The sequence below is a fragment of the Salmo trutta genome, chromosome 6, assembly GCF_901001165.1.
Source record: "Salmo trutta chromosome 6, fSalTru1.1, whole genome shotgun sequence".
NCBI classification, from domain to species: domain Eukaryota; kingdom Metazoa; phylum Chordata; class Actinopteri; order Salmoniformes; family Salmonidae; genus Salmo; species Salmo trutta.
Window position 1 is genome coordinate 23,378,987 of NC_042962.1, and position 15,633 is coordinate 23,394,619.

A 15,633-nucleotide genomic window follows, 5' to 3' on the forward strand; every position below is an offset into this window, starting at 1 on the left:
TGAAAAACTGAGTTTAAATGTATTTGGCTTAGGTGTATGTAAACGTCCGACTTCAACTGTAGATACTTTAGTACCTGTTTCCTCCAGCATCTTCACAAGGTCCTTTGTTGTTGTTCTGGGATTGATTTGCACTTTTCGCACCAAAGTACGTTCATCTCTAGGAAACAGAACGCGTCTCCTTCCTGAGCGGTATTGTCATGCCCTAACCATAGAGAGCCCTCTGGGTTCTCTATGGTGTATAGGTCAGAGCGTGACTAGGGGGGTTTCTAGCGTTTGTATTTCTATGTTGGTGGTTTGTATGGTTCCCAATTAGAGGCAGCTGGTAATCGTTGCCTCTGATTGGGGATCATATTTAGGTAGTCCTTTTTCCCACCTGTGTTTGTGGGATATTGTTTTGTGTGAGTGCATTCAGCACCACGTAGTTCACGTTCGTTGTGTGTTTATTGTTTTTTATTTAAGTTTTCACTGCAAATAAAGATGTGGAACTAAGCACACGCTGCGCCTTGGTCCGTCCATTATCACGACCGTGACAGGTATGACGGCTGTGTGGTCCCATGGTGTTTATACTTGCATACAATTGTTTGTACAGAAGAACGCGGTACCTTCAGGTGTTTGGAAATTGCTCCCAAGGATGAACCAGACTTGTGGAGGTCTACAATAGTTTTTCTGAGTTCTAGGCTGATTTATTTTAATTTTCCCATAATGTCAAGCACAGAGGCACTGCGTTTGAAGGTAGGACTTGAAATACATCCACAGGTACACCTCCAATTGGCTCAAATGATGTCAATAAGCCTATCAGAAGCTTCTAAAGCCATGACATAGTTTTCTGGAATTTTCCAAGCTGTTTAAAGGCACAATCAACTTAGTGTATGTAAACTTCTGACCCACTGGAATTGTGATACAGTGAATTAAAAGTGAAATAATCTGTCTGTAACAATTGTTGGAAAAATTACTTGTGTCATGCACAAAGTAATGTCCTAACTGACTTGCCAAAACTATAGTTTGTTAACAAGATATTTGTGGAGTGGTTGAAAAATGAGTTTTAATGACTCCAACCTAAGTGTATGTAAACTTCCGACTTTAACTGTATGTTGGCGATTGCAGGGTAGTATAAAAAGTGTAATGAACTTATATTTGCAGTCGTGAAAACAGCCCCTGGACACCCAGAATATACTGCACTCAGCCAGACAAGAGCAAAATCAGCTGTCCACACTGATTCGTGGAGACGGCACAGGAAATGCAAATCCCTCCTCTGCTTCTCTCAGCACGACACAGGTTGAGCCAATGACACCAGAGCCCATATGGCCTTCTATGGGAAAACTGCATGTTCAGACCTCCTGCTGGATCTTATACTGTTACATAATACCTTCCCCCCGACTTATCCCTTCACCACTGTGCTGTCTACCAAGTATAGAGCCGACTAGTTGAACAAATCTATCATTGACCAAGGCACTTAACCCTAATTGCTTCTGTAAGTCACTCTGGATAAGAGCATCTTATGATTGACTCAAATGTAAACAGTTAGTCACATTAATGTACAGCAAAAAAACATTGTGGACTTTACCTCAAGAACTAGCCACAACTGGTCCCCGTTTTTGACATCCTTCTGGTAGTACATCCCAAAGAATTTAACCACATTGGCGTGGTCAGAGAGAGCCTTGAGGATGTTGTATTCCGCTTCAATCTCCTCATCGATATCCTGGAAAACAATAACCAACATGGGTCAACAATGTAAAATGACAGAAGACTTACCATGAATCCTTAATTACCTATCTGTAACAATTTGGTGTTCTGCAGCCAAATCTTATGATAAATTGTTTTTGTCATGTTATGTATTCAATCATATGCCAAATCACAATACATGCTCGCATCACAAAGAGGAATTAAACAGTCGTAACGGAACCAAGAGCTGTGGTTACTAAAATGTAATCTCAATGCTTACGAATCTGATCATCTTTAATGAGTGATACTGTGCATGTACTGCATGCTTGTGTTCTCTGCAGGAACCTATCAACCGATTGATTAAAAGGATGCTCCTCTCAGAGAACGGTCTATAGATAATTATTCTTCATTAATGAAAAACAGTAACAAACTCTCTACAGACTAATGAGACAGTTATTAAGCTGATGCTAGAATTTAATGGATAAAAACAACTGTTCATTACGCTTTCACTTAATAGTGCCATTCATTGTACCCGGAAAAGCATATGAACACAACAAGAGTTGCGTAATCTACTTTAACCTTGTCCACGTATAGCGTCGAGTATCTGCTTTTGAAAGAAACCATTGTTAGGAATTGTAAACACTTCTAGTGCTTACTGAACTACATGGCCAATAATAAAAAACATGGTACAGTCAAGTAGCTACTGTAGTTGATCTTTTCACATTTTCTTTCAACGTAGCAATGTGCCGTTTGTGTCATATTTTTCCAGCATCTCACCGGATTCATTTCTCAAAACGAGAGGAAGAAAATGTTGGCTCGATTTTATAGCCATAGCAACCACGTTCACTTCAAACGTGTACTTTCTTTAGATCAGTAATGAAATATATGTTTATGAATGAACAATCAAACATTTCTCTCTTTCATGTAATTGTAGGACCTTGAAAGCACAATCTAGGTAAATCTACAGTTGATGCTTTGTGTTGTTAACAAAAGAAGGGGAGGCTGATATTAAGCCATACAGAGAGAGAGAGATGGAGATAGATAAAATATATAAATTGAGAAAGAGAAAGAACAATTCTAATGAAGAGGTTGGGGAAGTCTGTTGTGGAGACAGAAGACTGACTGAGAGAGAGAGACATAGAGAATATGAAATAAAGAAAGAGAGAAAATATTGATAAAGTGACAAACTGTGACCAAACAGAAGACAGAACCTCAGAGGAAAACAGAAGCCAATAAGATAGACTTTAAATTTGCAGTTTAACATGTGAAAATCGGATTTTCACATTGGAAATTGCTGTTTTCATGACACCATATTTTCACATGTATTAAATGTACAGTTCGCGTGTTAACACCACCTTTTCTCATGTGAGGAAAATAACATGTTTTCACCGCATGTGAATTGCAATTTCACATGTGAAAAACAATCACGTGAAAATCACATTTGCAGTTCCACATGTAAGAAAACTCTTAATGTGAAAATATCACTTTCACATGTGGAATTGCAAGTTCACATCTGAAAAACATTCACTTATGAAAATCAAAGTTTCACATGTGGAATTGCAAGTTCACATGTGGGGGTGAAATAATGTTATTCTCCTCACATGTGAAAAGGTGATGTTAACATGTTGCAGGAGCAATGTTTTCTACCTGTGTATAATAATTCAAGTGCATAAAAAAAAAGATTTATTTTTCCTGAGCCATCCACTCCATTTTTATTGTAGTCCTCCATGGTGTTGCACTGATATACATGTATACTATGCGATACCACAAGGGAAAGGCATTTGGAGTGTTTCTTCTTCCTATGTTGGTCCGTGATCATTGGAAGAAGTCCAGTGAAAAAAACAGCAAAGCGATCTCTCCAAATCTTCTTATTTCTTTATCCTGTTTTCCAGTTTGTACATATGGTTACATTTTCTAAATCTAGAGATTACATGTTTAACAAAATTGGGATGAGTTTTCTGGTATTTTTGTTGTATCCTCTTATTGTTTTGACCGAGTGAAAACAAGCTAGCTAGCTAGTTAAATGTAGTATGCAAGTCAATGAGAACAAGATTCTGAGGATTTTTTATTTCCATTATAAATGTTTTTGGCTCTTAAATATACAGTACCAATCAAAAGTTTGGGCACACCTACTCATTCAAGGGTTTTTCTTTATTTTAACTTTTTTCTACATTGTACAATAATAGTGAAGACATCAAAACTATGAAATAACACATATGAAATCATGAAGTAACCAAAAAAGTGTTAAAGAAATCAAAATTTATTTAACATTTGAGATTCTTCAAAGTAGCCACCCTTTGCCTTAATGATAGCTTTGCTAAATCTTAAATATACCTGATTTTGCTAACTGTTACTTTGGACAAAATCAAGACGTCAATACTCTTTTTGTAAAAAAAGCTTAAATGACAGCTCAATTCGAGAAAATTCTGAATTTGTATTAATCATGATTAATCACAGCAAATCCTGCAATTAACTCATTTAAAAAAAATGTTTTATTGAACAGTCAATATTCTGAGATTGAGAGAAATTGATAATAAATATACTGTAACGTCTGTTTCCAGCTCACACTCTCAAACACGTAGATCTCCTGAACGCAGCTCACTCTCCAGATCCCAATCACCTGAATTCTGATCACCTATATGTCATTATCACACACTATTTAGTTCACTTCTTTGCACCCCATCATTGTAAGATATTGTTTGTTTTGTGAGACACGTCTATTTGGAGCGCTAGGTTTCCTAAAATTTAATCCTCCCGTGTATGATAGTTTTGGCCTGCCTCACTAACGACGCCTTTTCCCTGCCTGTACTTTAGCCTATTGGATTTCCTGTTATCAACCTATTACCTGAACTCCTGGATGACGTTACTAGCCTTTTCCCTGCCTTACTGTTGCCTTTTTGGACCCCCTGTGTATGACCTTCTACCTGGCCCTGGACCCAGCTACCTGCCTCCTCCTGTGGTCCGTTACAAATAAACACCTGCTGCACCCTACACTTTAAACCAGCTCTCTGTCTCCCATTGTGTTCATTACATTTACATTGGAAGAGAAATCCAATATTGGCCCTCTAGATCAAATAGTCAAGACATTGGCTTCTCCTGTGGGAGACACGGGTTCCAAAAGCACACGTGAAACTTAGAATAGCACATGTGAAATGTTGGAAAACCATGTGTCTGAGTCATGTGAAAAATGTATGTGAAAAATCTTTGTGAGACTTTACACATGTCTGAAAATGTGCAATTTATTTTCCTCACGTGACATTTTTCTAATGTGTGAAAAATAAATGGGAAAATCCATGTGAAACTTGTCTGGAATCCACGTGCGTGACTAATGTGTAATTTCTATTCATCGTGGATGACGGCCCAGGGCCTGTAGCTCCCTGAAACTCCCCACATGACAGGTCTGGGGCTACAGGTAATGTGAAGTGTCCTCACTATGGCTCCCCATGACCATAAACATACCGAAGGCTACTACCGGCCAGTCACACTAATGCATAGTAAGGACAACACCTGCATGGCATGAAAGGACATTCCTATTACTGGCCTACTTAAAAACCAAACCCCAACATGCTCATTTCAAAAACATGCACCTCGACATGCAGACACACATACTTCAGAACCTAAGTAAGGAAACATTACTCACATGGATGGGGTCCAGTATCTTGACAGCTGCTTTGCTGCCATCGATCTTGTTGAGTACTTTATAGACTTTGCCATAAGTCCCTTTCCCGATGGTCTCGATGATCTCCCAGGTATCTGTCGGATCAGGAAATGTGTCGAAGATAATCGATTTCCCTGATTGTGGAAACATCTTCATGAGAGATCTCCTGGGAAAGAGAGGGGTAAAGGAATAACATGGCCATTGTGAATGAACATTTCTTGTTAAAGCCCCAACTTTTCATTCTGTGAATGAAATAAACAAAAGGGCTACCAATCTTGGCACATCAAATCAAATGATTCACATCTTTGCATATAAGCAATATGTCTCCAGTCTTGGCAGTTCGTTTTACATATTTCCTTCCAATTGTGGTTACCATGGTTGCATTCTTCCATTCGTGTGTCTTGTATCTTCCTTAACCCCTCCCCACATGCCAGTTCAAATGATGAAGAAGGTACTGGATGGATGGATGGATGGATGGGTGGGTGGGTGGGTGGATGGCGGGCGGGCAAGCTTGTTAGCCAGGCATGTTATTTGTGTCTTTATAAGTCCATGGTCTATTTCTGGTAGTCAAAACAATAGTGTAGTCCTGGGCCTTCTCAAATATTGGTTCATGTAAAGCAAAGCGATTGTAAAGGATCTGTAGCTTTATCTCTCATTAGATTTGTTACTGCAGTGTGTATCCTTGTTGGAATTCCACTGAGATGATTGTAATTGTAAGGGTTGTTCACAATGTCCTGAGAACATTACTCAAGGATACTTGATTACCTCAGATACAGTGTGCATAGGCCTTGCACTTTGAACATTGGAGTGGATCTAATTGGGTTGAAACAGAGCCAATGTTTTAGGTTTTATTTATTTACACCAAAGAAAAGAAGTGAAAGACAGAATAGATGAAAAAAAACTGGTAAAAACATTGTGCAAGTGAGGTGTTTTTTCAATCAGTTAATCAAAGCATATTAATTATAATTGTACATGATATACTCAGTATACAAGAAAAAACATGTGTCTGTGTGTGTGTTAGGCTATATGGAGTGGATTATTATGTAGTTTCAGGATGACCCCCAGTCTTCGCTTTAAGTTATTGAGGGATGATGAGGTTTTGGCAATGTGAAGATAAGAATTCCACAGTATGGTACCTCTGTATCTGATAGAGAATTGACTATGTGAGGTGCGGCAGAGGGGAGGATGAAGGTTATCGCAGTGTCTTGTGTTATATAGATGGATTTCAGAATTAACACGGAAGAATCCATTGAAGGGTTTAGGTAAACTATCTGGGAGGTATGAGTATTTGTAGATGAAAGTGCATAACTGGCGTACATTAATGTTGTAAATTAACAAGATATTGAGTTTCTTAAACAAAGGTGCAGATGGAGCCAGGTAATTAAATGTATTTTGAATGATGAGTAATTCGTGTAGGTAGGAGGCATATGTACTGGCCCAGACAACATTACAGTTAATTAAGCGATAGAGTTAGGAAGCAGGCCTGATGAACCAAACCGCTCATCTTTCTGATGACATCAACAGATTTCATCACTTTGCTGCAAACAAATGGAATATGATCATTCCAGGATAACTTTTCATCAATTAGAACTCTGAGGAATCTAGTGGATGTGACTTGTTCCATTTTAATTCCTACCAACTGAGATTCTGGTTCTTTTTTATTTACATTTTTTTTTACTATATTTCTTATGCTTACTAGTGAATACAATAAAAATGGATTTTTTTTCACATTTAAAGATAATTTGTTTATCTGGAACCATTCAGAAAATGTGGACATACCTGAGTTGGCTTCATTAATAAGTGAATCAAAATTCTTGTGTGTATCATCAGCAAAGAGAAGAGGAAGTACGGTAGAAGACACACCAGCAAAGTCATTGACATAGATTAGGAATAAAGAAGGTCCAATTATTGAACCCTGTGGCAAACCACCGGATATCTTGGTCCTGGTAGATGCACAGCCGTTTGCATAAACAAATTGTTCTCTATCAGACATATTGCTACATTATATCACCAGCTATCTGAGCAGCTAACCGATCGCTGCAGCTGTACATAGTCCATCTGTAAATAGCCCACCCAATCTACCTACCTCATCCCCATATTTTTTGGATTTACTTTTCTGCACACCAGTATCTCTACTTGCATATCATCCTCTGCTCATTTATCACTCCAGTGTTAATCTGCTAAATTGTAATTACTTCGATACTATGGCCTATTTATTGCCTACCTCCTCACGCCATTTGCACACACTGTATATAGACTTTTTTTTCTATTGTGTTATTGACTGTACGCTTGTTTATTCCATGTGTAACTCTGTGTTGTTTGTGTCGCACTGCTTTGCTTTATCTTGGCCAGGTTGCAGTTGTAAATGGAACTTGTTCTCAACTAGCCGACCTGGTCAAATAAAGGTGAAATAAAAAAATAAATGTATAATCATGAAAACCGTAATAATGCAATTTAGAAAATAATATTTCATGATCAACTGTGTGAAAAGCTTTGGATAAATCTAAAAAGATGCCAAGAGCGTATTCATTGTTGTTAAAGGCTGTAAAGATTTTATCCACGAAAACCATATTGGTGCGAGTATAGAATAGAATAGAATATAATGATTTACATGTTTCAATATTCTCTTATACACCAATTTTTCTAGGATTTTAGAAAAACATGGCAGTACAGATATTGGGCGATCATTTGTAAAATATATTGGATCCCCAGATTAATAGAGGGGGATAACTTTGTCAATTTTCAAATCTTTAGGAACAAGACCAGTTTGCATAGATTTGATGAAGATATACAGTGCCAGTCAAAAGTTTGGAAACACATGACTTATTTATGGGTTTTTCTTTAATTGTACTATTTTCTACATTGTAGAATAACACTGAAGACATCAAAACTATGAAATAACACATATGGAAATATGTAGTAACCAAAAAAGTGTTAAACAAATCCAAATATATTTTATATTTCATACACCTGAAGGTGTGTTTTAGGTCATTGTCCAGTTGAAAAACAAATGATGGTCCCACTAAGCGCAAACGAGATGGGATGGCTTATCACTGCAGAATGCTGTGGTAGCCACGCTGGTTAAGTGTGCCTTGAATTCTAAATTAATCGCATACAGTGTCACCAGCTATGCACCCTCACACCATCACACCTCCTCCTCCATGCTTCACGGTGGGAACCACACATGCGGAGATCATCCGTTCAGCTACTCTGTGTCTCACAAAGACACAGTGGTTGGAACCAAAAATCTCAAATTTGGACTCATCAGAGCAAAAGACAGATTTCAACCGGTCTAATGTCCATTGCTCGTGTTTCTTGACCCAAGCAAGTCTTTTCTTATTATTGGTGTCCTTTAGTTGTGGTTTCTTTGCAGCAATTGGACCATGAAGGCCTGATTCACAGTCTCTTCTGAACAGTTGATGTTGAGATGTGTCTGTTATTTGAACTCTGTGAAGCATTTATTTGGGCTGCAATCTGAGGTGCAGTTAATTGCCGATTTCTGAGGCTGGTAATTCAAATGAACTTATCCTCTGCAGCAGAGGTAACTCTGGGTCTTCCTTTCCTGTGGCGATCCTCATGAGAGCCAGTTTCATCATAGCGCTTGATAGTTTTTGTGACTGCACTTGAAAAAATGTTCAAAGTTCTTGAAATTTTCCGCATTGACTGACATTCATATCCTAAAGTAATGATGGACTGTGGTTTCTTTTTGCTTATTTGAACTGTTCTTGCCATAATATGGACTTGGTCTTTTTACATCTAGGCTGTATCACAACTGGCCCTGATTGGGAGTCCCACAGGGCGGCGCACAATTGGCCCAGTGTCCAGGTTAGGCCCCCATTCTAAGTAAGAATTTGTTCTTAACTGACTTACCTAGTTAAATATTAAATAAAATGTTTTAAAAATAACAAATGTATTTACCAAATAAGGCTATCTTCTGTATACCAACCCTACCTTGTTACAACACAACTGATTGGCTCAAACACATTAAGAAGGAAAGAAATTCCACAAATTAACTTTAAACAAGGCACACCTGTTAATTGAAATACATTCCAGGTGACTACCTCAAGAAGCTGGTTGAGAGAGATCAAACGGAACTACAGAAGGGAAATGTCCCTTAATGTAATCCAAGGGATTTCCATCAGTTTTCTACATTTTCTTTGACAGAGAGGAACCCACATTCACAAAAAAAGTGTATTAAATTCACCTGAAATAACATCAGGATCACTATATGTTATATTTCCAACAATAAATTGAGATGGAATAGTTGTAGATGCCTTTTCCTTATTCAATAGTTGATGATATTCCAAGTTGACTTTATATTATTTAAGGATTCTTGAAATTTGTTTGTAAAATATATTTTCTTGGGATATCCAAAGTAGATGAGTAAATGTGTTCTTATACTTTTTGTAATTTGCAGAATTCAGGGGAGAGGTGTCACAGTTTCTGTTTTATTTGATTGTTGTTTCCTAAGGTTACAGCTGGAGGGCAGCCTTACCTTGTTTTCTAGTTTCCAGGTTACCCTCATTATTACTTATTGGATTCACCTGTGTTTAATTACCTTCTCTGTTCACCTGGTTGCCTTGTTTATTTAGGTTCCTCAGTTGGTCTGGATCTTTGCTTAGGTCTCATGTTGTATTAGTGTACTCTTGTGTGGTTGACTTGTTTCTGTTAAGACTCGAAGTAAAATATCTGGATTTACCCTTACCTCTGCTTGCTGTGTTTCTCTGCGCCTGGGTTCGAGTTCGTACAAGCATTGTTGTGACAGTAGACCTTAGCCAACAATGGACCCAGCAGAGACTTCTCAGTCGTACGAGGAACATTCCGAACTTCACCATTTACGGTCGGCTCTCACCCACCATGGAACTGTGATTGGCCGCCATGAGGCGCGGCTGCAGACATTGCCGGATGATTTAAGAACTCTTGTGTCCGCTCTGCAGACAGGACAGACGGGAGCGATGGCTGCTGCACCTGTGGCTGTTCCTAATCCTCCACTCCCTACCAGCTCAGCGTCTTCCTCCCTTTGGGAGCCTCATCTCCCGGCACCGGAGCGCTATGAGGGGCATCCTGGGAGGTGTCGTGGGCTCCTGCTCCAATGCTCGCTGGCCTTCGAGCTGCAGGCATCAACGTTTCCCACCGAGCGTTCCAGAGTGGCATACGTCATCCCCTTGCTCTCAGGACGGGCTCTGGCCTGGGCCACGGCCATATGGGAGCAGCAATCGGACGTTTGTTTTAATTGGCAAAGCTTCACCCAGGAGATTAAGTGGGTTTTTGAACACCCCATCAGTGGCATGAACGCTGCTCAAAGACTCACCGCTGAGAGCGGTTGGAATACAGAGGCACTTCACTCAGCCTTTTTGAACAGACTCAGCGAGGTTCTCAAGGATGAACTGGCTTCCCGGGACAACCCTCACACTCTGGATGAGCTTATCGTTCTGGCCACCCGGATTGACAACCGGCTTCGGGAACATTGTTGTGAGAGGACGGAGGGGTTCTGAGTGGATTCAAGTGTTTCGGGTTCCGCTGAGGGAGTCAATTCTTCACTTGTTCCACTGCCTTATGCTGCGTCTGCTTGTCCTATACACCATCAGAGTTCTCAATTCGGCTCTGGTTCTCCTTCAGAGGAGCCAATACAATTGGGACTCACCAGACTTTCTGCTCTGGAGAGAAGGCGCAGGATTAACAAGCAACGTTGTCTTTACTGTGGACAGTCTGGACATTTCCGTGCCTCCTGTCCCGAGCTGACGGAAAACGGGAGGACTCGTCAGTAGACGGGAGAATACTGCCGCATCAGATACAGTCTCCAGCTGCCGAAATGGTACGCACCTTGCTTCCGGCCAAGCTGCTTTGGGACAATGGGCAGTTGGACATTCCTGCTTTCATAGAAACTGGGGCTACCGGGTGTTTTCTGGATCACACATTAGCTCCCCAACAGGGGCTGCCCCTCACTAAGCTGGACATTCCATTGTCGGTCACTGTGCTGGATGGGGTGCCCCTAGGGTCTAGGAAGGTGAAGCAACTCACCATGCCTATTCAGCTACGAGTTCTGGATTGTCATGTGGAGTTTATCCAGTGAAATTTGGTGGACTCTCCTGAGCTACCCCTGGTTCTTGGACATCCGTGGCTTTCTATCCATAATCCATATCCATAATCAAATTGACAGTCCCTCAAGAAGAGTTCTGGGATGGAATCCTTCATGCCAGTCCACCTGCCAGCAACGCTCTCCACATCTTTCTGGCCCTGCTCATCTGGAGGCTTCCGATTCTCCTGTTCCCCCAGCTGGGGATGACAAGCCTGATCTTTACCGCGTACCTTCAGGATTACTGGGATCTGAATCAGGTCTTCAGCAAACGAAGGGCCAGCGGACTGCCTCCTCACAGGTCCTACAATTGTGCCATTGACCTCCTGCCTGGCACCACTCCTCCGAGAGGAGGGCTGTATTCTCTCTCAGGTCCAGAGACTCAGCCATGAACAGTTATATTAAGGAGGCGCTGGTGGCTGATTTTATTCGGCCGTCCACTTCACTTGCAGGAGCGGGGGTTTTCTTTATTGGAAAGAGGGATGGGGGATTACGTCCCTGTATCGATTGGACCATTTTCCTGTCAAAATGTAACGAGTACCTTTGGGTGTCAGGGAAAATTTATGGAGTAAAAAATACATTATTTTATTTAGGAATGTAGTGAAGTAAAAGTAAAAGGTAAATAGTAAAGTACAGATACCCCAAAAATTACTTAAGTAGTACTTTAAAGTATTTTTACTTAAGTACTTTACATCACTGTGCGTGTGTGAGTGGGAACGAGTCCTAACACTTTAGACATTGAGAACACTAGACACACCAGTACTGAACAAATGACTGCCCTGTTAGCGTGGGCCAAGAACTCAGAGGGAAGTTTCTCTGGGTCCATTACACGATCAAAGGCTTCCAGAACAAAACCTAATGGATGATCCCTCTAACATCAGAGACAACAATGAGATAGAACAGGAAGGCCTAAATAAGCCTACTGTCTTGGTGTAAGGTGAAAGACCAAAAGGTGATTGTATCATTCCACCTGGAAGAACTCTCAGTTCTTTGACGGTGTACTTTGATGATAGCCGCTTGCCAGCAATGTTCAACAAATTGTATAATACTGTATTAGTGAATGGATGGATGTACTATAGTTTGGGTATCTGAAAAGGCAACTAGACATACTAGGAAAGCTCTAAAAGACTAACAACAACAAACATTTTGGGGAAATAATGATCAATACAAAGTGCTTACTAGTACAGTGCATTTGGAAAGTATTCAGACCGCTTGACTTTTTCCACATTTTGTTACGTTACACCTTATTCCAAAAATGATTAAATTGTTTTTTTCCTCATCAATCTACTCACAATACCCCACAATGACAATGCAAAGCCAGGTTTTTCCAAATATTTACAAATGTATAATAAAACAAAAACGGAAATATCACATTTACATAAGTAATCACACCCAATTGTATAATAAGGCTATAATGTAACAAAATTAGGAAAAAGGAAGGAGTCTGAATACTTTCCGAATGCACTGTATCTCAGCCTAATTAGGCTATAAAGATACAGCTCAATTTAAAGGCCTATAGGTGTCCGTGCATGCTGTCAACTCCTCCAGTCACTACCTATGTGGAGATTGCATCCCACTGTGAGTTTCCTTAACTTGGATGTTTGAAAAATAAAGCAAGGTTTGTATTCTGACACACATTCTATAAATTCACACAGCAGGGGTGTATGTTCTCATTTCCAACAGCATCCAGAACAAGCGTCAAAGCAGTGATATCAGTCCCAATCTCTAGAGCAGAGGACTCATCATTTTACCTGCAGCCCCAGTTGGTCTTCCATCTCCTGAATGGGGGCTTTACACTGCATGACCTACAATCAGAGGAAGATAATGGGAGCAAGATAACCCTCCACCATCCCAGAAAACCAATGATACTGTAGTAACCAAAGAAAAAGATCCAACCAACATTCAAAGAGCTGTGGTTTAGAAAAAAATATACATTTTATATGCACTTATATGCAGACATGGCTCTTTGAGTGTTGTTTGGATCTTTTTATTTGGTTACTATCATTTGTTTTCTGGGATGGGGAAAAGCAATCTTGCCCTATTATCTTCCAATAAATTACAGCTACACTAATACCTGACAACCACACACAGTACACTTCCATGGGGCCAAATTTCAGTCAGGCCAAGGTTATCCCCTGGTCAAACTCACACAACTTTGTCTATCTAATCCACAACAACACCAAAACCAACAACAGAAAAAACTTACATCGTTTTGTCATTGTGCCTGGGGACATATTTTGGAGGAGGATTAATCCATTTTCTGTGAATTCGGTTAGCTTCGAGGGAGTGAGAGAGGGAAAGCAACTATGAGTGTAAACAACAGAGGAGGAGCTAACCAGCGCTAATCTCGCTAGCAATCCCCTCACTCCTTCCATTGGAAACAATCTCTAAGTAGGAGGAGATATGTCAGGATTAAGAGGAATTAGCCAGTTGCAACATGAGCCTTTCCCCATATAGATGCTCATTCATACACAAAGCAAAGCTGATTAGTGCAACCTTACAATATGGTGCTTGCTAAAGACACAGTGCCATCCCTTTCTCTTCTTGGTGGTCTTGTACAGAATTTACTACTGAGCATTATATTAACTCTATTGTATTTAATCCCTGTTATCCATGTACAGTGTTTTGTTAGGATAACATATACAGTACCAGTCAAAAGGTTGTACACACCTACTCATTCCAGGTTTTTTTTAACTTACTTATTTTTAAAATGTTCTACATTATAGAATAATAGTGAAGACATAAAAACTATGAAGTAACACATAAGGAATCATGTAGTAACCAAGAAAGTGTTAAACAAATCAAAATACATTTTATATTTGAAATACTTGAAAGTAGCCACAGTTTGCCTTTCCTTCTTAATGTGTTTGAGCCAATCAGTTGTGTTGTGACAAGGTAGGGGTGGTATTAAGAAGATATCCCTATTTGGTAAAAGACCAAGTCCATATTATGGCAAGAACAGCTCAAATGAGCAGAGAGAAATGGCAGTCCATCATTACTTTAAGACATGATGGTCAGTCAATGCGGAAAATTTCAAGAACTTACCAGTAAGTTCAAGAAGTTACCAGCATCAGAAATTGCAGCCCAAATAAATGCTTCACAGAGTTCAAATAACAGACACATCTCAACATCAACTGTTCAGAGGAGACTGTGTGAATCAAGCCTTCGTGGTACAATTGCTGCAAAGAAACCACTACTAAATGACACCAATAAGAAGAAGAGACTTGCTTGGGCCAAGGAACATGAGCAATGGACATTAGAATGGTCGAAATCTGTCCTTTGGTCTGATGAGTCCAAATTTGAGATTTTTGGTTCCAACCGCCTTGTCTTTGTGAGACACAGAGTAGGTGAATGGATGATCTTCGCATGTGTGGTTCCCACCGTGAAGCATGGAGGAGGAAGTGTGATGGTGTGGAGGTGCTTTGCTGGTGACACTGCCGGTGATTCATTTAGAATTCAAGGCACACTTAACCAGCGTGGCTACCACAGCATTCTGCAGCGGTACGCCATCCCATCTCGTTAGCGCTTAATGGGACTATCATTTGTTTTTCAACTGGACAATGACCCAACACCCCTCCAGGCTGTGTAAAGGCTATTTGACAAAGAAGGAGAGTGATGGAGTGCTGCATCAGATGACCTGGCCTCCACAATCACCTGACCTTAACCCAATTGAGGGTATTTGGGATGAGTTTGATCGCAGAGTGAAGGAAAAGCAGCCAACAAGTACTGTAATCAGCATATGTGAGAACTCCTTCAAAACTGTTGGAAAAGCATTCCAGGTGAAGCTGGTTGAGAGAATACCAAGAGTGTGCAAAGCTGTCATCAAGTCAAAGCGTGGCTACTTTGAAGAATCTCACATTTAAAATATATTTGGATATGTTTAACACTTTTTGGTTACTACGTGATTCCATATGTGTTATTTCATAGATTCATCATACATTTGATGTCTTCACTATTATTATACAATGTAAAAAATAGTAAAAATAAAGAAAAACTGGAATGAGTAGGTGTATATGTAAACCAGCAAAAATAGAAACATCCTCTCACTGTCAACTGCGTTTATTTTCAGCAAACTAACATGTGTAAGTATTTGTATCAACATAACAAAATTCAACAACTGAGACATAAACTGAACAAATTCCACAGACATGTGACTAACAGAAATGGAATAATGTGTCCCTGAACAAAGGGGGGATCAAAATAGTAACAGTCAGTATCTGATGTGGCCACCAGCTGC

At 39.9% G+C, this 15,633-nt stretch overlaps 1 protein-coding gene across 1 annotated transcript in view; it reads right to left on the bottom strand.

Moving 5' to 3' along the window:
* myo3a (myosin IIIA) overlaps positions 1 to 13,685 on the bottom strand; it is an 80,368-nt gene extending 66,683 nt beyond the window's left edge. The window contains exons 1-3 of the mRNA XM_029755810.1: positions 13,603 to 13,685; positions 5,303 to 5,486; positions 1,565 to 1,699 (exon numbers count right to left, since the gene is read on the bottom strand). Coding sequence (XP_029611670.1) covers positions 1,565 to 1,699; positions 5,303 to 5,486; positions 13,603 to 13,604 — 321 coding nt within the window. The 5' untranslated portion in view covers positions 13,605 to 13,685. The remainder of the gene's footprint in view (positions 1 to 1,564; positions 1,700 to 5,302; positions 5,487 to 13,602) is intronic.
* Between the last annotated feature and the right edge of the window lie 1,948 nt (positions 13,686 to 15,633).